Source organism: Aulonocara sp. 'chitande type north' Nkhata Bay, linkage group LG16 (assembly GCF_057382095.1).
Source record: "Aulonocara sp. 'chitande type north' Nkhata Bay isolate Kocher_YH1m ecotype deep benthic linkage group LG16, A_spYH_male_GT1.1, whole genome shotgun sequence".
NCBI lineage: Eukaryota > Metazoa > Chordata > Actinopteri > Cichliformes > Cichlidae > Aulonocara > Aulonocara sp. 'chitande type north' Nkhata Bay.
In genome coordinates, this window is record NC_141359.1 from 21,237,875 (window position 1) to 21,263,917 (window position 26,043).

General features: G+C 38.8%; 3 protein-coding genes across 6 annotated transcripts; 2 read left to right on the forward strand and 1 right to left on the reverse strand.

The window, feature by feature from the left end:
* Positions 1–1,934: 1,934 nt before the first annotated feature.
* On the forward strand, positions 1,935–6,469 carry LOC147311421 (uncharacterized). Its single transcript, XM_086266299.1, has 5 exons — positions 1,935–2,074; positions 3,605–3,713; positions 4,404–4,420; positions 4,552–4,589; positions 4,876–6,469. The coding sequence occupies exons 2-5, from the start codon at positions 3,694–3,696 to the stop codon at positions 5,077–5,079; spliced, it is 279 nt and encodes a 92-aa protein (XP_086122425.1). The 5' UTR covers positions 1,935–2,074; positions 3,605–3,693; the 3' UTR covers positions 5,080–6,469.
* LOC147311422 (cell surface glycoprotein CD200 receptor 1) lies at positions 2,801–15,283 on the reverse strand. Of its 4 annotated transcripts, XM_086266298.1 has the most exons (9): positions 15,188–15,247; positions 15,064–15,092; positions 12,843–12,896; positions 10,608–10,655; positions 9,740–10,048; positions 8,624–8,890; positions 8,450–8,537; positions 8,312–8,354; positions 2,801–8,189 (listed from the first exon to the last, which is right to left on the reverse strand). In XM_086266298.1, exons 5-9 carry the CDS (start codon positions 9,987–9,989, stop codon positions 8,121–8,123), a joined length of 717 nt encoding a protein of 238 aa, XP_086122424.1. In that variant the 5' UTR covers positions 9,990–10,048; positions 10,608–10,655; positions 12,843–12,896; positions 15,064–15,092; positions 15,188–15,247; the 3' UTR covers positions 2,801–8,120. The 4 variants fall into 4 exon arrangements, with proteins under 4 accessions (XP_086122424.1, XP_086122423.1, XP_086122421.1 ...); XM_086266297.1 differs by having other exon boundaries at positions 15,064–15,283; XM_086266295.1 differs by lacking the exons at positions 12,843–12,896; positions 15,064–15,092; positions 15,188–15,247 and adding an exon at positions 11,686–12,022.
* cfap91 (cilia and flagella associated protein 91) lies at positions 15,268–25,657 on the forward strand. Its single transcript, XM_086266294.1, has 17 exons — positions 15,268–15,472; positions 15,582–15,658; positions 15,931–16,079; positions 16,248–16,328; positions 16,467–16,523; positions 16,611–16,780; positions 22,300–22,477; positions 22,693–22,850; positions 22,950–23,111; positions 23,225–23,358; positions 23,825–23,938; positions 24,020–24,091; positions 24,183–24,329; positions 24,412–24,633; positions 24,866–25,014; positions 25,098–25,189; positions 25,359–25,657. Exons 1-17 carry the CDS (start codon positions 15,385–15,387, stop codon positions 25,562–25,564), a joined length of 2,256 nt encoding a protein of 751 aa, XP_086122420.1. The 5' UTR covers positions 15,268–15,384; the 3' UTR covers positions 25,565–25,657.
* The last annotated feature ends 386 nt before the right edge of the window (positions 25,658–26,043 follow it).

The window sequence follows — 26,043 nt, forward strand, 5'->3', positions numbered from 1 at the left end:
GGATAAAGGATTTAAAAGATTTGTTAAATCATTAAATCCTATGTTCTCCCCACTAAAAAGGCCATAAAAGCAGTGAAAATTTAGTTTTTACTGAATAAAATGTGAATAGGCAGGACTGAGGCCTCAGTCTGTAGCTGTCCATACCTCAACGTTAAAAAAGCACAACCACTGTCCATACCCCAACCACACCTCACCTCACAGTAAATGATCATTTCCATTTTAAGCATTTCCAAATAATCATTTTCCATACTGCCAGTATAAATATACACAGTATACTGCCATCACTACTATATACATGTTTTACACACTCCTTTTGTTGTTGACATTTACAGGCTGTGTGCAAAAGGCCACACTCTTCAAATTCATGCCAACTAATATTTTTACGTCCAGTAGATGTCCTACTAGAGCAAATGAAGCTTCAAGATGCTTTGCACTGGGGTGAACCAATTGGATGAAAAGCTTCAGTGCTTCTTGAAGCTTCATCTGCCCATCACTACCCATGATACAAATCTCATGTTCCACCACATCCTAAAGCTCCTCTACTGGGTTGAGATCTGCTGTGGAGGCCATTTGAGTACAGCAAACTCACTGTCATGGTCAAAAACTGGCTGCAGATCCTTTTTAGATTTGTAACATTTTCTTATCGTGTTCAAAATGGCCTTCAAAATGTCATCATAATGGGATGGACATGGTCAGCAACATAATTCAGGTAGGCTGTGATATTTAAAATATGCTACTAAAGGACCCAAAGTGTGCCATGAAAATATATCCTACACCATTCAACGGACAGAAGTAGTGTGAATCACTGATACAAAGTAGGATGGAGCCTTGCTTTTATTTTGTTTACACTGTATTCTGAATTTGCCATTTGAATCTTGCAGCAGAAGTTGAGACCGGGAAACATTTTCCAGTGTCCTAATGTGAACTGTAGATTCTGTTTTTTGTTCCGAGATGACAGGAGTGGCACCCAGTGTGCTCTTCTGTTGCTGTAGCCCATCTGCTTCAAGGTTCAATGTGTTGTGCATTCAGAGATGCTCTTCAGCATACACTGGTGCAAACAATTGGTTTTTTGAACTATTTGTTTTTTTACTATTATCATAAGAAGACTGAACATTCTCTTCTGACTTCTGGAATTAGCAAGACATTTTCAACCAGAGAACTGCTGCTCACTGGCTGTTTTCCCTTTTTCGGTTCATTCTCAGCAAACCCTGGAGATGAATATGGGGGAGGCAGACAGTTTTTAAAATGCTCAGGCCACGTTCAAAGTTGTTTAAATCACCATCTTCCTCAGTCTGATGTTAGTTTGAAATTCAACAGGGTGTCTTGACCTTGCCTATCTATGTAGTTGGCTAGCTATCAAGCTAGCTATCTCGCTAACAATAGCTAGCTAGCTTGTATTTTGTTAAATACACAAACGTTCATAAGGCTGGCATTGTGAAGTGTACCGTTGTTGCAAACTAAGAAGTTAATGTTCAAACCCATCAGTATGGATTCTGTCCGGCTACTCCTGCTTCATCCCAACGACATGTTAGGTTCACTGTTTCTGCTAAATTGGTTTTAGGTGTGGATGTGAATGGTTGTCTGTCTCTCTCTGTGTCTGTTCAGGGAGAAACCACCTCACACCTGATGGAAACTAGTGTTCAGTGCGACCCATGGATAAGGTATATGACCCCTTTTAAGCAAACAGTATTGTGTAATTCAATAATAATTCTGAATACATTATCATACCATAAAAGATAAAGAATACTCACTATAGGATTTGTTCCTAAAAAGAACATATTGATGCGTCAGTATACCAGAGATTTTCTTAATATAAGCATGGTAAATGGCCTGTATTTGTACAGCGCTTTACTAGTCCCTAAGGACCCCAAAGCGCTTTACACATCCAGTCATCCACCCATTCACACACTGGTGATGGCAAGCTAAATTGTAGCCACAGCCACCCTGGGGCACACTGACACTGGCACCACCAGGCCCTCTGGCCACCACCAGTAGGCAACTGGGTCTTGCTCAAGGACACAACAACCAAGACTGTCCAAGCCAGGACTCGAACCAGAAACCTTCGGATTATAAGGTGAACTCCCAACTCTTGAGCCACGAAGAAGGATTTCTTATCCTTGTTTACAATCTACGGAGGGGGGCTAGAGCCTGTTCCAGCTGTCACAGGGCAAAAGGGTACAGCCTGGACTGGTTGCCAGTGTATTATAAGGCTGACACATAGAGCATTCACACTCAGATTCACAGTTAAAGTCAGTTTAGAATAATCAATTAATCTAAACCATAGGTGTCAAACTCTGGCCCGCGGGCCAGATTTGGCCCGCAGCCTAGTTACATTTGGCCCGCGAAGCCATACCAAATTACTATTAGAGCTGGCCTACTGGTATTATACAGCTAATATATATATTGTTTAGTATTAAGCTTTGTTGTTCCATATTCAGTTTTTTAGCTAAACTTGTTTGAGTCCATAAGAAAAGATTCATTCTTATATCTGGAGGAAGATTTTTTTTTCAATAAATATTAATGTTAGCCTGCGACTTTGTTCCATTTTGAATTTTGGCCCACTGTGTATTTGAGTTTGACACCCCTGATAAACCCATAAATATATTTGAACTGTGGGAAAAAGCTGAAGCAGTGGATCCATGCAGGCACAGACAGAACATGCAAACATCATCCAGGCCCCAGACTGGATTCAAACCCAGGATCTTTTCAGTGTATAACAACAGTTCTAACTATCGTACTGTCACTAAATATATTTCGAGCAAAAGTAAAGTCAATCAAACACAAAATTTGCAATGTTTTTATTATATTTGAAAACATATCAGTAAAGATGATTATCTGGTGTGATTATCTGATCATTTATTTCATCATTAGAGAAAAGAAAATGATGTGATAAGTCTTCAGTTTGTCCACTCTGAGCTCATTCTTTGAGCCTTTCCTGTACAGAGTGTTACTAGGTGGTGCATATCCAGACATTTCTCTGAATGAATATGAAGGTGTGGTTCTTTTTCCTGCTGACAATAAATAGTTTGTGAACCAAACCTGGACTTTCCATGTAGCAAAGATCACTGACTTCCTGTTGTTGCACATCAAAAATATTTACACAGACATGCAAATGACACCATACACTGACAACAAAATACATTACAGTAACTACTCACTTCTGTGTTATCTCACGATGCAGATATTTCATGTTTGCTCAATGGCAAATATTTTAAACTACAGCAAATACAGTAGGTGACGATGATGATGACCTTTTATTTCTGACATAAAAAAAACCCCCAACAAACCAATATATCCACATACATACAAGTACATCCATATAGATATACACAATTTTATATGAATAGAGCGCTCAAAAAATTTAGTATTTTGTGTCAGCAAAGTGTTACAGCATTTCCGTATTAATATCAATGTGTCACATTATATTTTGTATGCTGTTTGTTAGTACTGACCGTTTTCCTCTACATCAGTACTGTTATTTTCCTATTGGTGTGATAGCACATTTGCTTCTCTCTCTCTCACTTGCTCTCTCTCTCTCTCTCTCCCTCATTCTCACTCTGCCTCTCTTTTCTACCACTTCCGCACTACTGTGGCCTATATGCAGTTTGATGCAAGGAAGCGATCAGCTCATATCTACTACAGCGTCAGGCCGAGGGGCCCTTCTCCAGCAACCGGGCACTCTGTGGGATCGTCATGGGAAACTGTGCTTCAGGGTAAGTCATCATACACGCTCATACATTCATTCACACATTCCTATAAGTGGGGACTTTCATATATTACAAAGTTATTCATCAGAATGTGATGTATTCTAAAACACTCCTTTAACTGCTGTAAATGCAGAAAATATATTTAAGGTATTTGTGAATTAACTACAGCGAAAATATTTATAAAAAAAAAAAAAGTTTAAATGAAATGATTGTGCAGTTTTTTACAAGAAGTTTCTACATTTCCTCTAGCAAGGAAACCGTGGTTACGAGATAAAAATAGCCCTGGGTTCTGGTTGTCTTCTTACAAGAACTAAGTCAAATACAAAGAACATATTTTGCTGTTGCGTTACATATTCAATATATTACCGTCTAAAATGGCAAGTCTAGAAATATGCAAAGCGTGATGCCCTCGTTGGTTATTCACTGCCATATTCAGTTGGTTATAAACAGGTGTTGATTGTAGGTCTATGTAAAGTGTTTCCTGTTGCAGCACAAGCGCTTAATTGTTAAAGCTGTCAAGGAAACACTGCTGTTGGCTAAAGCCCACACCTGCTGCCACAGATAATATTTTATATGATTTATTGAGGTGAAAGACATATGACTCAATAAGCAGTATTATCCAAAGGCGTTATTCTTCTGTGTGTGCTAACATTGTGGTCCTTGGTAGCTTATCGTTTCAATTTGCTTTATTTTCAGAAAGAAGAAAGAGAAAGGTAAAAGCTATTTTGTATTACTAATTTCTTATTGCTTTTGTGTTACTTTCCCCAGTATAAATGTGATAAATATCATAAACAAAAGAAAAAACTATTATAATTTTATGATTTTTCCATATTTCCTCTTTCAGGGGATTCTGAACCAGATGATAAGACCGCGAATGACAAGGTAGACATCCCCGCATTAATTTTGGTTCTATTTCTGTTGACCATAAATCTTCACCGTTATCAGCTCATGATTTTCATAAGACATGGGTGTGTTCCACTTTGGATTTACATACTTGGAGAAGATTAACATGAGGCTTCTGCCGTAAAACAAACTACACAGGAACCCGCGGCATGTAGACACATTTCAAAATATGCCAGCTGCAGAAACACAGTGTAAAAAGTAGAATAAATTATTTGATGGGCACAATACGGGTAGATGATCACCCATCTCACTCTCTCTCTTCCAGCAACCCAACGAAGATGTAACGTATGCTTCTATTAACCACGACAAAGCCAAAGGAGCAAGACATAACAGACCACCGACAAACCAGATCACCGACGACGACTGCGACTATGCTACAGTTAATATTCCTGCAGCACTTCAGCCTCAGTCTGAATCTGAGTGCTCATCTAAAGACGAATGTCCAGATGATTATGTACTTATGGGGTAAACAAACAGAAGTGGAAGCATTTGTTCGGTCAAGTGAGTTGCAGAAAATATCTGATGCCAGGTAAAGGCATGCAAGAACTTGTTTGCACTTGAATTGTCACTTTATTTTTTATATTCTTAGCTTAATCAAGAGCAGATCTTGATTATCAAAGAAACTGCCAAAATGAGAAGATTAACAGCCAACAGCAGCTGATTGCGGAAGTATGTACAGTAACCAGAAAGAAGTTTCTCTCCACAATTGAAGAAACGTTTTAACCAGAACATGGTGGTGGTGTTCCTTCCTCAAGAAGACTAACTCGCATTGCAGACGAACCTGCGAGAGATGACACGATTCTCGAGACATCGGGACTTTACTAAAAGATTTGAAAAATCAGAAGAAAGCCAACAAGCTTTCATCAATTCTGGACCTCTCTGAGAAGGGCAATGCATCCAAATCAGGAAATACAGAAGTTTGTGGCATGCAATTACTACTTACAAGTGAATCGATGAAGTCTTAAAGCCACCATGTGTGACATTTTAATGTGAATTTGAAAATGTTCGAAATAGAAGTTATATTTTGTTGTGTTTCTTTAGCTTTAGGTTAGGTTATGTGATTTATGTTTTGGCCCCAAGTTCCTAAAACATCACAGCACAAATTCAAAACTTGCTCCTCTTTAAAGAGAAGTTTCCCTGAAGAAACTCAGACTTTTTGACCTGTTTGACCTTTTTGAGACTGTTGCCACACCACAACTGAAAGTCTGAGAATGTCCACCACATTCTCAGACATACCTAACATTTTGTTTGCATAGGAAAGTCTAGAACTGGTATTTTGTGGTTTCATAGCGTGCATGTGCAACAATAATGGCAGAACTGTTTGGGGGTTTTTGAGAGACAAATTTGTTGATATGAATGCATCTGCTGTAAGGTGCTGCTCAGGAAGGTTTGATCATTATCTAGAGTCTGTTGCTGGTGGTTGGTGCTGAAACAATGCCAACTCTTTGCTCCACCATTAATCAGTTTCACAACGCCCCATACTGAGTTCCCTCAGAAAGCGTTTTCAAACTTAATACTGCCCAAACCTAAAATGCAATCCAAATGTGCAACCAAATACGAAAACAGTTTGTGTAATTTGATCTATTGCCACATTATAAAACGATAGTCCAGACCACACATAGTCAGAAGCATTTCACAGCATGTAAGAAGCACTCCACAGGCCCCAATATACTACAAACACACTGAAAGGTTGAGAAGTTGTTTGTTTGTTTTTTCTTTGAGAGATGGTTTTTTGTGCCTTTTAGTTTGAATCTGTCTAATCAACAGAATTATTTATACATTTAACTTCATGGCAGAGTACTGTTATTTACCCCATCTGTTCTTATTCTGCTGTATGAATAAACTGCATGTCTGAAAAACTGAAAGAAGAAGAAAAAAATCTTTTCAATTTAAAACGAAAACCAGTTTTGCTATTTGCTTCTGCTTTTAAGAGGAAATCATGTTAATGTGCTAAGTCACTGTAAGAGTTCAAATAGTCAGGCTGTGAAAATAGGGATATATTTGTGAGGCAAATTTTTAGTTCTCTCATTATAATGGAAATACAATTATAGTCACTGCAGCTCTTGCCTCTGATCTACCCTCTATCACTTACTAAAGCTACTGAAAAGAACAAGTGTGAAGCCACTGACATACATGTGTGTATATATATATTTATGTATATGGAGAGAGAGAGACTTTGACTTTTGGTTTAGATCATTGTTAATGAGTATAGTGTTGGTGATCATGTCAGAATTGATGAATGAATGCAGAAATGTGCCATCAGCTTTTCAACCGCCATGCAAAAGCATTTGGAATGAAGCTGAAGCTGGAACAGCTTCATTTTTCAGAATGACAATGATCCCAAACACACTGTCAATGGAAAACAGTCGTGGCTTGGCCTCGCCAGAGCCTGGACCTCAACAATATTGATACAGTGTGGGATCATCTTGAAAGAGAACAGGCAGCCAACATCCAAATAAGGGCCTTCAATGTCCTTCAAGAAGTCCGGAGAACTATTCCCAAAGACCAAATAATGGTTTTCAAACTCGGAGGAATAGATTGACTTCTATCAGTGAAATTATTCAGACACCTTGCATCATTTAATCCTGTAGCAACATAAATTCTATTATTCACCAGTAGAGGGCAGAATAGTTCCTTTTTCTAGTTTCTTTTCTCGGAACTGCATTAGTCACTGTTACTGTACTGAGGTGAGTCTTTACACATTCACTATGAAAAAAGTGACAATTAGTATTGATTGTATTTTTAGTGCATGCCCTCAAACAATGAAAAAGTCACCTTGGCAGATATCACTGTTAAAATGTTGAGAACAACTGTTTTGACTCTTTTTGGTGTATCTTGCTGAGTTGCTCTGATGCAGCGTTACTAATGTTGTTCCTAAGTCTGAAGAATGTAGCTAAAATGAAGTCAGCATTTATACATGCACTTTAATACAAAGAATCATATCATCTCACATTCATACATAACATAAATACTTCACATGGCATTGTCCACATTACCTTGAGACAGCTATGTGATTAAAATGCATGTTTTCGTTGCTTGGTGCTTTTACTGTAGCCACTCCAGCATGATTCTATGTAAGAAATGATCATCTATTTAACTGTTAATGTTTAAATAAGTGTATTTGTACATAATTGTAGCTAATATATTTCATCAGCATTATCAAAAGTCTGTAGTTCTGTAGTCTTACATGCTGCATGTGGCTCAAGAGCCTCCTCATTTCAGCAGTTCAGTGCATTTTTTAGTTAATGTTCTCCTTGAGACCCACACAAAGTGGTGGGCAGACATCAGGTACATCCCCCGTTCCATTAGTTAAGTGTTTATTAGGATACATTTAAAGCGAGAAACTTTCCTCTTTCAGAGAAAATCTTTGATCCTTCCCTCTCTTTACTATTTCACCCTTTCTCAGTTTCACAGCCCTCAGTTTCTCACAAAGACTTGTTGCATTTAGGCTGTGATGCATGTGCACGCTCTTTTTTCTTTTTCTTTTGTCATTGTGAACATATCTGCAGATCAGTTATAGATAGAGTTCACACGTTGAACATAGCTAGCATAGGGCTCCACTTCCTCCACATCCTCTATCTACAAAAAAAAGAAAAAAAAAGAGAAGACAAAAGAGATAGAACAGAGGGAGGTGTCTTTAACAAAACATGACAAAGTACAGTCAACAACCAGAACTATAAAATACAGGCAGTTTTACCTACCGGTGGGGATTTGGAGGAGGAGGTATCTGACTGTTGGTGTTGCCTGGCAAAAGTTACACAAACATGTTCAGTAACCTGGACACTCTCAGAACACAAGTTATTATTTTGATTCAATTTCTGTTAAATTAAACCTGTTACCTCAGCTTCATGACCAAAAAAAATAAGAGTCCCGCTAAAAATGCAATTATTATCCCAGCTATGAGTGCATACAGCCAGAGAGAATAAACTGTAGGGAGACAAATGAAATGTTTGTTAATACCTTAAATGCACATGGTTGTGTAACTTTTGTGCCTCCGTTTGTAGAAGCCTGACCTTTAACTTTTTGATATTCCAAAAATACAATCTTGTTCAGGTTCTGGTGACTGATGGTGCAGCTCAGGTTTTCTGGATCTATGCCTTCAGGAAGCTCCAAACGACTTTCTACTGTAAAAAGTCCATTTATCCCAGGCAGTTGTTGCACAGAAGAATTTCGTGCATGATTCCAGCTGATGTTGGCTGCAGGATTTCCATTTTCAGCTCTACATACTGCTACCATTGTGTTGTTTTTGTACTCTATCCAGGCTTTTATTTCAGGAGTCACTAAATCAAAACAGACAAAAAAAAGAAACAACGACAAAAACAAATCATTTAAGCTTGCTATATTAGAAGTTTAACCACACCACAAAATAGGATTTGCATGGCATGGTGTGCTCTATTTTCATTTTTCTTTGTTTTTCATTTTCAGATCAAATATCTAAATGTGCTAAATGAAGAATGTTAACAATGAAGTCAGTGATCCATTGAGAGCAGAGTTGTCAAAAATGAGGCCCGGGAGCCAGAATTGGCCAATCGCTCCCATTGGATAATTGAATGAAAATAAGTGTATATTCATTCAAGGTTTAGATTTTTTCCAAGTGATAAGGGACCTCCCCTATTGTATTTCATACTACACCAACATAATTAAGTAACAGGTAAACAATAACAATTAAATTGGAGGAAAAGCCTGTTTTTCACGATCTATTATATAAATTTCAGATGTCTTTTATCTGCTGCAGCAGCATTTGAATGTTTCATGACATGCTGCTGAAACCGCACTTCTGTTTCTTAGATTAAATGTGCAGTTAAAATTCTTTACGCTCACAGAGAGAGGCATTTTCCTGATTCAGAGGACTTCAGATCAAAGTGCTGCATGTGGCCCGCGATGTTAAATGAGTTCCACATCCCAGCTCTAGAGGACAATGTGTTTGTGTCCAAAAAAGGCAAACTGAAGATCACTTTTTAAAAATGTGCCACCGAAAAGACTTTGCAGAGCAACATAAATGCATATCCATTTTACTCCTTTATGAGGTATAAGCTGAATGGTAGAAGGCTGATATTTCAACTATCTGTATTCTTATATATCAATAGAGGTACCAAGGTGTGTGACTAATGTTATAACAGAAGTCCTACCTGTGATATTCACGTGGATTTCACAATTGGTAGCTCCTCCTCTGTAAGCAAACTCACACGTGTAGATTCCCACATCATCTTCTGAGAACTTTGGGATGTGTAGATATGGCTGAGAATTGGATGTGTTTCGGAGTGACTTTCCATCATTGCAGGTGTCTGAGTTTCGACCATGACTGTCAAAGTTGATCTCACAACGGGTTTTGTTAATCAATTTAATTTTCCAGATAACATAAAATGTCTCATTCCACATCTTATCGGTGCATGTCAGATTAGCATCACTCCCATTACTGAAAAGTTCATTTCTGCGTTCTGGAAAAAAAAAGGAAGTGTGAATAATAGATTTGCTAGTATATACAAAAAAGGCAGACAAGCAAAGAAAAAATAGAAAGTATTTGTTTATGTTATGCATATGTTAAATATATTTACTTAAAGAATAAAGCTGCAGCATCAAACACAGATAGAAAATAAATCATAACATTGTTTATTTTTTTGTAATAATTTTTAAGATTTGTCTAATTAGCACTACAAAAAAATGTTTTATATATTACAAAAAAATTTTTTTTTAAAAAAAGGAAAATAAAAAAGGAAGAGGGGAAAAAGAACGAAAAGCGGTAATGAATCAGACAAAGACTAATAAATAGCACCTTTCTTATTCAACAAGTATTGAAGTGCTTTAAAGCACTTTTTCTTTCGCTTTAATACATTTTAAGTAAAGAAGGTTGTGCAATGGTTGAAACACAATAAGCAGTAGAAAAGGAATTAAACATAATGTACTGACATTTTCACATTTTGCTAGTCACACTTTCTCACTTCATATTTTACTCATAGTGAACAGTAGCAGTATAGAAACACGGGGAAAGACTGTTACCAGTGATAGGAGGAAAAGTGGTGTTCACAGGGGCCCTTTCAGTAGTTCCTGAGAGAGACGAAGGTGAATTAAGGAAAAAGTTAGTAGAATGTTTCAGTAATTAAAGTAGCAACAAAATATTCATTTTGAAGTGCTCAGTCAGCAGAGCAGCAGCGATGGTCGTCTGTTAGTTGAAGTTTAATCGGTTAAGATGTAACATGAATTGAATGGCCATGCAGGAGAGTTAAACAACAAAGAGCTGTGAGACAAACTGCACTTTTTTAAGCTTTTGAAAAAAACAAACAAACATGACAGTCACCGAATGTGGGGCGATAAAATGTCACAGTTAAAGTTCAGCTCCTTATAAAGCCGACAAAGGTTAATCACAATCTTCCACGTTACCCAGAAGCCAGAGACACAGTCGGTATTTCATATAAGTGAAACGGAAAATTCAAGGGGGATGTGTTCAGTGAGTTGTTTACATCTGACAGGTGTAAAACCAAGACCACGCAGAAAGTGAGTGAACAAAACCACAACTCTAAAACAGAGACCCCCTTACAATGCAGAAAGAGCTGCATCATAGTTTTACCCAGATGTGAAATCAAGATTTCCAGTGTAGTACCAGGCAGTTTGATCATTCAGAAAAGACGGGGCTGACTTCTGTTATGGAACACCTTTTCCCCCTGCCAGTTTCTGCTCTGGCCCACTGTCATGCATAGTCTTTCCACACACTGTCTACGCTGTGAATCAGAATACAACCATTTCACTGAAATCTCAGGAGGCCCACAACCACTTACAGTTTACAACTCACCCACTTCATAGAAATGAGCCACAAATCTAACACTAATTACCTCTGTTATTATGCATGCTACACATATTTGACACTAAAATACATTCGCAGAGTATAATGACACAAAAAAGGTAAAAAAAAACAAACATTTTCAAGGTTTAAAAATGTCTCACTTGTGTCGTAAACCACATGAATCCGCATGGAGTTTGTCATTATGTATTACATTTGTGAAGGTTGCTCACTCTTAAGAAAATGTAAGTAGTGAAAGCTGAAAAACAAATGCAAGAAAAATGAGTTAACATGTCAAACCTGATTCCACGCTCTGTGTTTCAGACAAGAACAGGATCACGACATAAATCCACATAGTCTCTCTCATCGTTGCGTGTCTTCGAGTGCTCCTCTGTAAACTTGCTGCTCACACCGTAAAACCTCAAGTATGGCCTGACATAAACCGTCAGTGCTAGACTCTCTAAAGTAACATCAAACCAAGATGCATTTTCTTTCTCCTCCGTTATCTTGCCATTTCATTTCCTTACTATTCCCAACAAGCTCTGGATTTAAGTGAAGCATGTCCTCCAACAAAGACTTCAGACAAACCTGAAGTCTTTTGTGACACAGTAATATATACATCGTGTGACTAACAAATCCCTCCCTTCTTCTTTCTCATCCCCTCTCTCCAAACCGCTTTCCACTGAGACATCTTGCCTTTTTCTCCCACACAGGATGACGTTTGATAAGTCAAGACACTCATTTCCTCTCTTGCCAGACACATAGCTGTGCTCTCTAAAGTAGTATGTAGTAAAGCAGTGTGCGTGAACACACACATAAAAAATAGAGCAACGTTATGAAATTCTTTCAACGTTCGTCTCCACGTTCGTAATCACAGGTGATGATTCATCACGAGCTTACTGGTACTTTGTATGGTACACTCACATTTATCCTTTCTTGTGACATAAATGAAGCATTCTATGTATTTCTGCTTAGTTCAGCTTAGTTTAATCAGTATTTCGAAAGATTTGATGAGAGAAATGATTTCTGCTGAGTAGGACAAATGTTAGTCTTGCTGTGGTCTCATATTTGCTGGTGTAAGAACATTTTGCTGTATAAGACTCGTGCTATGCATGCTTGCCTACATGCAGCATTAATGTGGGTGCAGGTGTTATTACTGACTCCATCTCCAGTTTGCACATTGCACACATTAACTGAAAACAAATGGTGCAATCATTCTGCTTGTATGCGGTTAAGGTCTCCAAGCCGTATGCGGAGTTTGTGGTTCACAAATACATCTTGCAATGAGAAATCTTGATATTAGCTGTCCCATATAAGTTCAGATAGGGCAGATGAGCAACGATAGCTCGGCTTATCCTTCTCTTGTGGGTATTCTAAGTATGACCAACTGTGAAAGCTGAAACGAAAGGCAAAAACGGTGAAAAAAATGTCCTAGTATAAACTCATACATCACATACCTTAACCAGCCAGAGTTTGATTCATCCTTTCCTAATTTCGTCTTGGGCTGGGACCTTGAAAAAAGAGGGGTATTTAAATGAATAACTGCCGTTCTCCTTTTTCTTGGATCTAATATTAGACCATGTTTATTTCATGTATAGACAGAAATTCAGCTGACTATGAGTTGGCACACATGGGACAAGGAACTAGTTCTTCCAAAAAATAGCAATTTCTTCATCTGTGAACTATTGTTGCTTCAGTCAGCAGTATTGCACACATATCCCAAAAAAGGAGCGAAAAAAACAACAAGAGCTTATGTTTTGGGCTTTAACGATAAGAAGCACAGACTGTGCATGTGTCTATGCATGCGTGCATACACTGCTTCCCTTTGATAAGTGACTTCCTGTTGATGTCAAAATCATGCTTTTTGGCTACCCAAAAATATAACTCGGAGGGTAAGAAAAAAAACAGAAGTTGTCAGACAATTTTGGTCTGCTCCACGTAATTCTTTTTGTTTTGTTTTTTTCTTCTTCTTCAGTTATTTTTCTGAGTTTTCAGTTTAAGAAGTTTACGTCAGTATTAGCAAAATTGCCTGGAAAGTTTAGGGGTTCAGAAAAAAATAATTTTATATACAATGCCATGCTGTGTCATCCCTGAGAGCCTGAAGCCTTGTATCTACCCTAATAACGAAACCTTAGTGCAGTAACATGTGCCACTTGCTTGTTGTGAAGTCCCCCTGCCTTTAGTTTGGTCAGCTGAAAAGCTGCTGGTTGCTTTTATTACATTTTTCAGTTCAGTATGACACAAAGTAAAGAGATTTGAAACATTAAATTTAATAGAAGAGTACGGCATGCTGCTGATACCTCTGTGTTCACTGAATGGTCCAGTAAAATCCTGGGTGAAGGTCAGTGTGCCAGTGCCTCGTTCATATTTAAAAAGAAAGGCAACATGCTTCAAATTCCAGCATTTTTTAATTGTTTTTTTCTTCTTTTTACATGAAGTGAATCCTCTTGATCGCTGATACAATACATGTGGTATCATAGAGCTTTTTCGATTTGCTGTGACTGTGTAGTCATACAGAGAATTTTCATCAGCATGGAAATAATTTTCTGGTCATCCGGTATATGTAGATGGGGATCAGATCACTCTTGTTTTTCATTTTCTTGTGTGCTACTACTTCTTGCTACAAACACAGCTATTAAATCAGCTAAGTATTAACTATGTTGTTTATCTGACAGAACATAGAGGGTGTTTTTCTTTGGGTTTATTTTAGCTATATTATTTCCACTTCTTGTAGGGTCACCTTTTTCAGTCTTCACACTGTCAGACAACTCCACCCTAGTCTAAATGGAAACTTTTATCATCTCTGACTCATACGTGAGGTCGTTTGTGCATGTAGATGTTAAAATGTCCTAAGTAACAAGCTGACACGTTACTTTTGAATTCTTGCATTTTTGCCGTTATGGAATAAAACCAGTTACATTTCATGACCAGTTATATTCTATATTCCTTTCACATTGATGTAACTCTGGCGCCATACATATATATTTTTCTCTATATCGTAGATATATTTTGATTAGATTACTAGGCTTTTGTGGTAGTTACATTTTTAGGAACTACGTTTTCACTCCTTCCTTCTACTAATTCTTAAAGACTGCTGTCCTAAATTTTACAGTTGTTGCTGTCTTACTTAGGTTTTTTTTTTTTTTAATAAAAAGAGGTCACATTCGTAACCTTTTATATCCTGCATTGTTTGTATATTGATGTACTGTTTGTGTATATGTATTTTTGCTTTATTGTATATTTTGATTATATTACTGCATTTTGTAGCATTTTTTTTACTTTGTTTCTTTCTTTTTAAAAAAATAAAATACAATTATTAATGTGCACACTTACTTGAATTTGTTGATAAAGTTGATTCTTAAAGTCTTAAAGTCTTTGCTGTCTTATATGAACTGATACTAGGAAAAAAAATCCTGACCTACTTAAGGAGTTTAACTTCTTCGATGTGCCCACGGCCTAAGGCATAATCATTTTAGCAGATACAGCAGATTTTGTATGTAGGTAGTTTATATGTAGGTTGTGACGTTTGTGGTACTGTAGGCTGGTAAAAAGTACAAAAATTCATTGTAGCAATTTTGAAAGTTATTCAACTATCCTGCTAATTAAAATTAATAATATAACCCTTCATTATTTATTATTACTAGGGATGAAAAAGAAGAGACATAAAAAAACGATCACCGGTGGAAAAGTAGACCCTGAATCCTCTCCTAGATGAAATCACGAAGGAAGAAACGTCCTTTAAATCTTAAATGATGACATGTGGAGTTAAATTAATATTACACTAACAAATTTTGATAAAAACCCAAAGTATGCTGTCCAAGAATTACTTCCAACTTTCACCCGGTGAGAGTAAACAGAAAGCTCGAGATTAATCCTCCCACTTCCGGACGGTCAGTTTATTGTCTCCATGACTACAGTGTCAAAACGACGTCGTTGAAGGGGCCGTCCGCATGTAAAATTAGCTGTAAAAATACTCAGTTGTTTTACTAAATACAGAAAATGTGCGCATCTGTGACTAACACGTTTACCAAGCAGAATGATGCTGGTACAGCTGTTTTGCATGAACGGGCTTATGACTACTTGTACGGTGAGTAAGCTTTGAACTAACTAGCACAGCTAACGAACACACCAATGAGCACGGCTAATAGCTGAACTTAGCTGCTTCGGTTGCCATCACCTGAACTGTTCCTCCACAGATCCGGTTCACACAGTGTCATCGGAGGCAGACCACACCAAGGCCAGTTTCAAGGCCTTTGCGTCCAGGTCTCGAATAGTAAGTCGTATCTATACTTTATTTCAAATTTATTACATTTTAAATAAAAGATAAGTTGATTTAAAATGCTGTCATTATTATATTATATTATAGTTTATTTTTATTTTAATTTAAACCTGTAGTATACAGAGCATTTATCTTGTATTGTAATAATGTATATTTTCTTCCACCTTTTGAATATAATATAGAGGGGCTTTTTTTGTCTCTTTTGTTTAACTAAAAATTAAATGTGAAATGCACTCTTTAACATTGTTTCCGTCTTCTTCGGTCAGAGGAGAATACCAGAGTTTGCATCCATGTTTAGTGACAACCCACGCTATACTGTTAAAGTAGACCCTGCAGTCCCGCAGCCGGCCTTTACTGATCTTCAGTGGCGAGGCCACACAGAACAGCGCAAAGAGGCCCTGCAGCAGCTGGCTGGGTAACACAACATGCACATGAAGCACATACTAAGTTGCTTCATTTTAAGATGTAGTCTTTCTCTCATTACAGACAAAATAAATAAAATAAAGTAATTTTTTAATGTCTCTATTATATATTATAAATGATAAAATATGTATATATTACATCTTGATTATCTTCTTGACAGGATTTCTCCAAACACTCAAACATGGCTGAAAACCAAGGAGTGCCGTGTAACCGGAGCAGATTTCTGCAAATACTTTAAACGGTTTGACTAGCCAGTTGAGAATCTGATTGTTTGTTCTGTTTTTCCTAACACAACAAACTAAAGATAACTGCCATACTGCCCCACTTATGTAGATGTCAGTATAGTCTATGACATAGTATTTCACTTTGTTCCCTTTAGCCCTCTCATTCCCTTTGGGCAGCAGATACCTCCTAGTGTGATTTATGCTTTGCCGAGGTGAGGTTCTTTGCATTACTTTGTTGTGCAGCTGTTTCTGCTGTGCTATTTTTTCTGGAAGTATGTCTGTTTTTTGTGTCACCTTAGAGAAGACTTTATAACGTCTGATGCTGAGCAAAAACCCACCCACTTCACTGTTGGGGTCCAGACAGACTACAGGGAAAGTGAAACACAGACAGACCCATACAGCCCCGAGTATGTGATTCAGCCCGGGACTACTCCCTCAGAGCTCCTGCAGATGGCAGCTTTGACTTGGGGTATAGGCATGTTTATTGTGTTCTTTATCTGTTATATGAACCGTGATGGTACACTCATAAGCAACTTTATTAGATCTTGGCAGTATAATTATCTTGCTCTCTTCTCTCCATCCTATTTTTTTTTTTTTTTTTTTTACTTACTAAACATAATTTATAATGCATCTGTGCTGGCTAACCTGTGCATAAGAAACTCACTGAGAAACAAATTGTTGCAAAAACAAATAGTTAACATCAACAGGTTCATCATCCACAAGTCACAGTTAGTACAGGAAGAAAGTACAAGTAAAATACATACAACCCACGCTGATCTTGAGTGGGAGGGATAACTGAAACTCCACTTTCTATTAGTGTAAAGACGTTTAACTGCACATTAGATCACTGAAATATCTTAATATAAGATGAAGAAGTTCAATTTCAACAGCATGTCTCAGTTTTTCTAAATGATAAATGTGGAAATTACAGAAAGAAAAATTCTGGAAGCTCACTTCCCACACTGCCCTGTATTTATAAAACAAGATAAAGATTTTGTTCATTGATTAAAATCTATTTTTAAACTAAAATTTATATAGTGGACAGTAAAAAAAGAAACATTTCTGTCATTTAATTGTTAATTTGATAGATTACTTGGTTACTTGATTACTTAGGTGTACATGAATGAAAATACCCTTAAAAGTCCCAAAATTGATGCACGCCTTCATATTTTCCAAAGCGGGCTGGATTGGATCTTTGCCAGGCCAATATCGGCCCCCGGGCCTTATATTTGACACCCCTATCATAAGGCAAATGCATAAATAAAGTTGAGCTTTGCTTCACAAGATAGAACCATGCCTTAAACATATTCGTGGAACCTTTTGCAGTCTGTCTGCTTTACCATAACACTGCTAACATTTGTCACTGCACAATTGATCAATATGCCTATAAGTGACTATATCATATTTTTAAACTGAGAAATTTTTATTGTCTCAGTTCTCAAGTTTGTGCCTTGGGTCCAGAGTGCCTTATCCCCACAAATTCCCCCGACAAATGTAATTGGTGCAGTTTGTTTGTCTGTCTGCTGTAAATGTTTGTTATCAAGCATCCACAGTTCATCACTGCTAGTGCCCAAGGTCAAAGCTGAGCTTGGAAAAAAATTAAAGAAGCCGTATCTAGTAATATATCATGTAAAAGGGTTTGGAGAGAACTGTACAATGCACTTCTTCATTTTTCAATACGATGGCCTACGACATCACAACTAGTTTCACAAGATCTCACACTGCATGAATATATCTTAAATCTTAAGACATTTCTGCTACAATCATATGGGTAAAGATAATAAAATACACAAGTTTTGCATATAATGCTTCAAGGTCAAAGGTCAGGGTCACATAAATTGGGTCATAAACATGCTCTTTAAAACATTATTTTTTCATTACATTATATGACTTCCCAATGTCACAAAAAGATGAACGTCCTACACTAGATTTCCATATTAACAATATTGACATCAGCATAAAGTATCAGTGTTAGTATAGCCCAGGGGTCGGCAACCTGTGGCTCCGGAGCCGCATGCGGCTCTTTTGTCCTTATACTGCGGCTCCGGGTGGTTTGGGAAAATAAATTAGAAGTATTTAGCTGAAGTGCATTTTATTTGTGTTTAGTTCTTTTTTTAACTTGTAGTTCTAAATTGGAAGATTATTGTGATTTTGAAATATGAAAATAAAATTATATCTTATTATTTTTTCATCGCTCAAAATAAGCGTCACACTCACGGAAGCCGGTATACCCGCCGAAACGCCGTGCATTTATCGAGACTTTCAAACTCAGGTAGGCCAATTATGGATCTTCGGATCCACATTATGTCGGCAGCTGTTCTCCACCGTGAACTATGTTAAAAACAAACACCGCTCACGCCTCACAGATGAAAGCTTACAGTCCTGCGTAAAGATGAAAGCCCCGATTTGCAGACGCTGTGCGCAGAGGTTCGGGACCATAAGTCTTATTGTAAACATATCACGGCAGACCCGACGATGTTTCCATGAACACGCTTTTCAGCATCTCTTTATTGACCACTTTTCACACACGGTTGCTGTACGCATACAGCCGGCTGTAGCTTTTCAGCTCACAGCCCGACAACACAACAGCAGAGAGAGCACAGACTTTAAGGCGGCGAGGCGTGATTGCGGGTGCCGCTCAGGTGTGTCCGACTCCCCTGCAGCGGCGCTGCAGACCACGCCCCGCCACACACATTAACCTGGTAAAATACATATTTAGGCAGAATTTTGCAAATATCTTTTTTTTTTTTTTTTTAGCAGCATAGTGCTTTTTTTCCAATTACTTTTTAAAAGTCAGGCCAAGGCTTCAAAAGCCCAAAGGTGATATAAGGGTGGCGGCTCACAACAGTTTTTGTTTGCTACATGGATCATTTTAGTTCAGTTGGGTGTTTTTCCTTTTGTTATATTTCTTTAAGAGTTCAAAATGTGTTAATTACATAAATAAAATGTAATTTTCTCTGTAGCACTTCATGGATTTCATAAGCAACACACCTTAGTTGCTCTGTGGATTCTTTTAAAAAGCAGTTAAAAACGTTTCTGTTCAAACAAGCCTTTTGTTGATCTACGTATTTTATATTCTTTACATTCTTTACATTTGATCTTTTACATTGTGTATAATGTCTATTGATTGTATTGTTTATTTTAATATTTGTGTACAGCACTTTGTGACTGCCTGTCTGTGAAAAGCGCTTAATAAATAAACTTTACTTACTTACTTTAGTTGTTCACACAAAGCATAAAGGTAAAAAAAACAATATCCATCCATCCATCCATCCATCTTCATCCGCTTTATCCGAGGCCGGGTCGCGGGGGCAGCAGCCTAAGCAAAGAGGCCCAGACCTCCCTCTCCCCAGCCACCTCCTCCAGCTTATCCGGGGGAATACCAAGGCGTTCCCAGGCCGGCCGAGAGATATAATCTCTCCAGCGTGTCCTGGGTCTGCCCCAGGGCCTCCTCCCGGTGGGACATGCCTGGAACACCTCACCCAGGAGGCGCCCAGGGGGCATCCTTGTCAGATGCCCGAACCACCTCAGCTGGCTCCTTTCGATGTGGAGCAGCAGCTGCTCTACTCTGAGCCCCTCCCGGATGGCCGAACTTCTCACCCTATCTCTAAGGGAGAGGCCAGCCACCCTTCGGAGGAAGCTCATTTCTGCCGCTTGTATCCGCGATCTCGTTCTTTCGGTCACTACCCACAGCTCGTGGCCATAGGTGAGGGTAGGGACGTAGATCGACCGGTAAATTGAGAGCTTCGCTTTTACACTCAGCTCCCTCTTCACCACGACGGTGAAGAGGGAGCAATATATACAGTGTTATCTTCATTTTAGATTTCAAAAAGTATTTGCGGCTCCCAGTGTTTTCTTTTGCGTGGAAACCGGGTCCAAGTGGGTCTTTGGGTGTAAAAGGTTGCTGACCCCTGGTATAGCCCTTGCCATGTTGGGGACGTTGCACTCTCTGACTCCTCTTATTCTTAAATTGTTGCTCGGACTGTTTATATAACCTGTCACGTTACTGATTAGCTCAGTTGTGTGATGGTACTAAAGGGATTTTTTAAATAATTTAAATCTTTTTTAAGTGTGTTAGTTGTCCCAGCTATTTTAAAATGTTTTTCTAGTATCAAGTTATAAAGTAAGATACTTTTTTAAGTATGAAGTGTCTCAGTGTCAATGCTTGATATTTTATCTTTTACTACACTTAGCACAAATAGTAGAAGTAGTTTGGTTGATTATTTCTTAGTTGTGGCAGTGCTTCATGGCAATACCTCTTACACAGTTAAAGCCTGTTTATTTCCCTTAAATGTTGCCACGTTTGTAAGGAAAATGGATTTCTAGGTTAAGTAGCAGATTTGACTATGTGGGTTGCTCGCTTGAAAAACTTTCCAAATTGACTCTGCCTATGGCGAGCAGCTTATTCTGCTACTGACTCAGTAGCACATGAGAAAATGTGTCTGTGTGGGCTCTCAGGTCATGGTACTCCAAGGAGCTTGAAAGGAAAGCGACTAGACATCTTTCATGAAGATGTTTCACCTCTCATCCAAGAGGCTTCTTCAGTTCTAAAACTAAAAGGTTTCGTATTGTGTCACTTTGTACGTTCCTCACAATTTCCCATCATTACCCCCTCCCCTTCGCTGCACCCCTGCACTGTTCTGTTTTTAATGGCCCCCGTATGGCCACCCTTATGAAAAAATTCTTGAGGTGCCCCTGGTCACAGGTACTGAAAGCCTAGTGGGGATTGTCCCTTAAGAGCATAATGTGTGTCATCACATGAGCCCGAGGTGTGATAAAAGGCATGTGATGTTACCCCCAGAGGTTTCTGATGAAAACACCGTAAGAACTTGTCTCACCCTATTATGTGACCTATTGAGGTCAGCTGACGCAATATATGAGTGGGGGTTGAGGCGTCTGGGAAGCCACTCCCTCTGTTCAATGATGGTTGTTCACAGTAGATGGCCTCTTTTACTCCTCTTTCAAACAATCTATGTTCTCAGTCCAAAATGTGAATATTGGCATCCTTGAAAGAGTGACCTTTACCTTTTAGGTGCAGATGTACAGCCCAGTGTTGTCCTTTCGAGGTGGCTCTTCTATGTTGTTTCTTGCTTTTATTTATTGAGTAGCTTCCTAAGAACAGCTTTAACTTTTTTTTGTCATTTCCTGCATCTTTGGCACTAGAAGAAGCCGCCCAAACACATGAGATATCATGAGATATCATTGGAAAGACCAGGATGTCCTCTACTGAGCACATGAGGACTTCGTAGGGTAGCTCAAATTAAATGGTAAATGGCCTGTATTTATATAGCGCTTTTCTAGTCCCTAAGGACCCCAAAGCGCTTTACATATCCAGTCATCCACCCATTCACGCACACATTCACACACTGGTGATGGTAAGCTACATTGTAGCCACAGCCACCCTGGGGCGCACTGACAGAGGCGAGGCTGCCGGACACTGGCGCCACCAGGCCCTCTGACCACCACCAGTAGGCAACGGGTGAAGTGTCTTGCCCAAGGACACAACGACCGAGGCTGTCCAAGCTGGGGCTCGAATCGGCAACCTTCCGATTACAAGGCGAACTCCCAACTCTTGAGCCACGATCGCCCCAAATTAGTCAAAAGACACAGACCACAAACAAATGTCGTGACAGAGAACATAAATGAATAGGGTGGGTCTCAGGAGACTAGAGGTCCACCTGTTCCTCACTGCATTGCACAGCATACACTTTATTGCTTAGCTTGTGTTTACGAGTTTTGTCCTTGGGATGAACCAGTTTTTGTCTGAGGGTGTGTCTGGGTTTGCAGTTCACTGGGATGTCATGCTTGGAGAAGATTCTTCTTTGTTACAAAAAATGCAAATTTTCCTTACTTTTGCGTCAAGTTTATTTTTAGGCAAATATGGGCTATGATTGCAATCTGTATATATTTACATTTTAAGCTGTGTTGCTTTTTTGTGACAGGGTTGCATACGGTAATTAGTTTTTTTTCTGAATGAAAATTCCTCAGGTCACGGTCTGCCTGCAGGCCTTGCAGAAGTGGAAATGATACAGCGTGCCCGTGCCAAGCGAGCTTGGGAGGCCAGTCTTCCTCCACTGAGTGACCTGAGCCAGCTCGACAAGAGGAGGCGTTTAATGGAAGAGATGGAGGCCAAAGAGTGGGCTTTCAGAGAAGGCGAAATCGAGAAGTGAGTAATAGTGCACCTGAAATGCTAATCTAACTGGAAAACACACTAATAGGGATGCAACCTACTGCTTAAAGTGATGGTGATGCACTGTTTGGCACAGATTTAAACTTCATCATGTATTGATTGCTTCACACCTTCATTGTTTCAGTTCACTCCTGTCACTCTGATAAGGAGCAGTTGTGTTTTGTGTTTTTATCGTACATTTTCTCTGCTAGGTTGCAAGAGGCTCGTTTAGAGGTGCTAAAGGACCTTCTGAGGCAGAGAGATGAGGCTCAGAAAGATGTCACAAATGACAGACTGAACCAGATATATTCTAAGCACCAGGAAGACAGGGAGACCAAGCTAAACAAAATACACGCTGACTACAACAGGTGTAAGACGTCCAGCCCTCTAATGTTAAGTATATTATTTAATATCTAGTCTCACTCCTTGGCAACTGCCTCTGTTTTTCTTTTCTTATTTTTGTCTGCAGCACTGAGAAAATTAGAAGCTAAGAGGAAAAATGTGGAGGGGAAGCTAGAACGGTGCGTCATAGCCTCTCAGACGTATGTCCCCAGGATCCGCATTGGCATTTTTCCCAACAGGAACATCAACAGCATGCTGTCAACAAGACGCTACTTAGACACATATGAAGGTTTGAATCTGAATGCTGTTGCAGAAGTAAAAATTTTGTATGTAATTTCCAGTATAACACACACAGATAATTTCATAAATTCATTGTTAAGATCATTTTTAATTCTTTGTTAGGTTTAGAAGAACTAGAGGCGCAACTCAGTGCTTCAGTACTGAAGTCAAAGAGAGAAAGAACAAAACCCAAAGTCTCCGAGGATGTGATGAAGCCTCCTGAGAGCAGAGCTGTGCAGTTGCTGAAGAAATACAAGGTAAGGCAGAACAGAAAATATAGATGTTCATTAAAGTGGATCTACGTTGCTCAGGTCCAATGCAATATTTATTACTACTGGAGTAGTTTTGAATAATTGACAGTTTAAAATAACTCTTACTTATCATAAGCTGGGCTCTGGCGATTCACCCACTGAAACAAGCTGAAGTCAACACTTCTGATTGGCTATCTCATGGAGACACAAGGTTTGAACTGCAGGTCAATGGTGCTTCTGTGCACCTGTTATGACCACAGTAAAGATCTCTGCTCTCATTAACATCAGGCAGAGCCAAGAGCAGAAGAAATTGTGAGAGACCAGGCAGGAATCTGAAGCCTGAGCTTTTGGCTCATGTATATACAGCAACGTCATTATTTGACATTTTAGCCATTTTGTTTGATGCAAGATCCACTTGAAGTATATCTTTGAAGTTTTAGATACATACATACTGGCACTTCTGGCTCCACAGAATCTGAAGCAGAAGCAGGATGACCACGCATCTTTGAGGACTTTACGTTTTCTTCTCAGAAAGGAGACGCCTGTTCCTCATCCTGTCACTCCCACAGTGGAAACACCACCTGAGGTCAGTTAATTATTCTGACTGTTACTGAGACTTCCTTTGTAAATATTACATTTATTGTATTAATATTTCTCTATTTTTTAGGGGGAAGAAGAGAAAGAACTTGCTGTAATCTTCTTGCAGAAACTATTGCGAGGACGAAGGATCCAGTATGAGGTCCACCTGTGTTTCATTCCTACATAAATGTTTCAGTCTTGCTCAGTTTTTGAGCACTCATCTTTTTACTTTTATCTCTGCTGTTCTAAAGATGTTTAAGGGCAAGGAGAAACATCAGGATCTCATCCAGGAACTGAGGACTGTCCATGCCCTGAAGAGGGAAGAGCAGGAGCTACAGAAGGCAGACAAAGAGCACGTCATGATGCTGAATAAACAAAGAGACAAACGCAGACTTGAGGTGAAACACACGGACCTGACCACGTGGACAAAAATGTACTAAATCCAAACAACCTTTATACCCGTTCTCTCCATCTTTTCAGATTTTTCAACAGGAAGCGCATCAAGCCGGAGTAGTAGGAGCGGAACTAGAACAAGTGTTTGACACATTGTCCAAGGAGCTGATTCGTCTCCAGGATGAGCGAAGGATCCACGCCTTTACACTGCTGGCTGAGAGAGACCGTCGGATGCAAGAGGCCGAGGAGAGCGGAAGGAGGCAGGTAGAGGAGCGAAGACGCAAAGAGGAAGACGAGATCTTCAGAGAAGTATGTGCACATGTCATTGTTCTGTTGTAAAAGGGTAACAGAGATCAGTAACAATGAGGTAACAAAGCATTTGCAGTCAGAGCACCAACTCTTTGGAACAAGCTGAGTCACTGAGCTCTAAATCGCTTATTAAAACGTACTTATTTTTCTATTTTTTTTTGTCAATTATTGTACTTATTATTACCATTTTAAGGTGTGTGAGTTTGTGGGTTCCCTTCACTTCTTGTCACAGGTGGTACAGGTACATCAGGAGACTGTGGACATGTATTTAGAAGACATCATCTTGGGGACCATTGAGCACATAGCCGACCAGCAGGCGCGGGAGGAGATCCACAAGAGAGCAAAGGAGGTCAACGACATCGCATATGCCATTGAGGAAAGGTAACAAGCACCTTCGAATATCTGTCGCTGCTTGGTGTTAAGGAATTGTAACACTAACAAACATCACTTTTGTGTGCGAGTAGCCGGGATAATCTTCAGTCGGAGGAGATTGTGTCTGAGCTGGTGTACAGCTTCCTTATCCCGGAGGTAAAGAAGATCGGTGTCAGGGAAAGAGGTTTGTAGCAAGAATTAGAAACACACGAAAATGCATTAAATGACTTAGTAGTAAAAGATAAATGCCCTTGTTTTTAAAATAGAAATTAAAATGACTTATTGGAGTGTTGATGGAGTGATTAAGTTAAAGGTAAATCCTTTCCTAATTTTTTCTGACCTTGCATTTTCAGTGCACCAGAAGCAGCATAGACACTTACAGGCAGCTCGGAACATCATTCAAGGGACTTCAAATGCTCCTGAGCTCCTGAACAGTACTCTGGAAGCGTCAAAATTTACCTGTCCTGGTATAAAAGCGTCCTGTCAAGTCCTGGAAGAGACAATGAGCCAGCCGCTGCAGGGGAAGGAAGCAGAGCAGCACGATGCTCAAACTGAGTAAAAGAGAGGACTAGAATATTAAAAGTGTTCTGCATTGCAATCTATAATGTCTAAAAGTTGTTGTGATATTATTAAAGTGATGGTTTAATAATCATTCTGGGTTGTTGTTTTTTTTTTTACTCTAAGCAGTAATTAATTTAATTTAATTTGACATGAAATGTTTGAAGAAGTCTTTCTGCTTTTACTCCACCACGTTTTGGGAACAAATGTTGTGTTTTATGCGGTAGATGATGTATTTGAACCCTTTGAAGCATAGGCATGAATTAATTGCCAGAAATTATATATTTTATTTATTTATTTTGAAAAAGGGGATTATTGAACCTTGTGATGAATTTAGAAAAAATCTTTATTATTGTAGGTGTTTTAATTTATGTCATATTTGCTACATCTGTTTTTTTAATTTATTTATATTTAGCTATGTATTTCTTTAAAATGCATTGTGCAATTTATTTCAGTTTTTGAGGGGAAAATCACTCTGAT

Excerpts from the sequence above, each read along its gene's own strand:
- cfap91 (XM_086266294.1), top strand. The coding sequence starts at position 15,385 with ATGTGCGCATCTGTGACTAACACGTTTACCAAGCAGAATGATGCTGGT. Across the intron at positions 23,359-23,824 it reads AGTTGCTGAAGAAATACAAG|AATCTGAAGCAGAAGCAGGA; the intron begins GTAAGGCAGAAC and ends CTGGCTCCACAG. Across the intron at positions 24,092-24,182 it reads GACGAAGGATCCAGTATGAG|ATGTTTAAGGGCAAGGAGAA; the intron begins GTCCACCTGTGT and ends GCTGTTCTAAAG.
- LOC147311421 (XM_086266299.1), top strand. The coding sequence starts at position 3,694 with ATGGGAAACTGTGCTTCAGG. Across the intron at positions 4,590-4,875 it reads ATAAGACCGCGAATGACAAG|CAACCCAACGAAGATGTAAC; the intron begins GTAGACATCCCC and ends TCTCTCTTCCAG.
- LOC147311422 (XM_086266295.1), bottom strand. The coding sequence starts at position 11,752 with ATGAGAGAGACTATGTGGATTTATGTCGTGATCCTGTTCTTGTCTGAA. Across the intron at positions 10,656-11,685 it reads AACACAGAGCGTGGAATCAG|GAACTACTGAAAGGGCCCCT; the intron begins GTTTGACATGTT and ends CGTCTCTCTCAG. Across the intron at positions 8,190-8,311 it reads CCTCCTCCAAATCCCCACCG|ATAGAGGATGTGGAGGAAGT; the intron begins GTAGGTAAAACT and ends TTTTTTTTGTAG.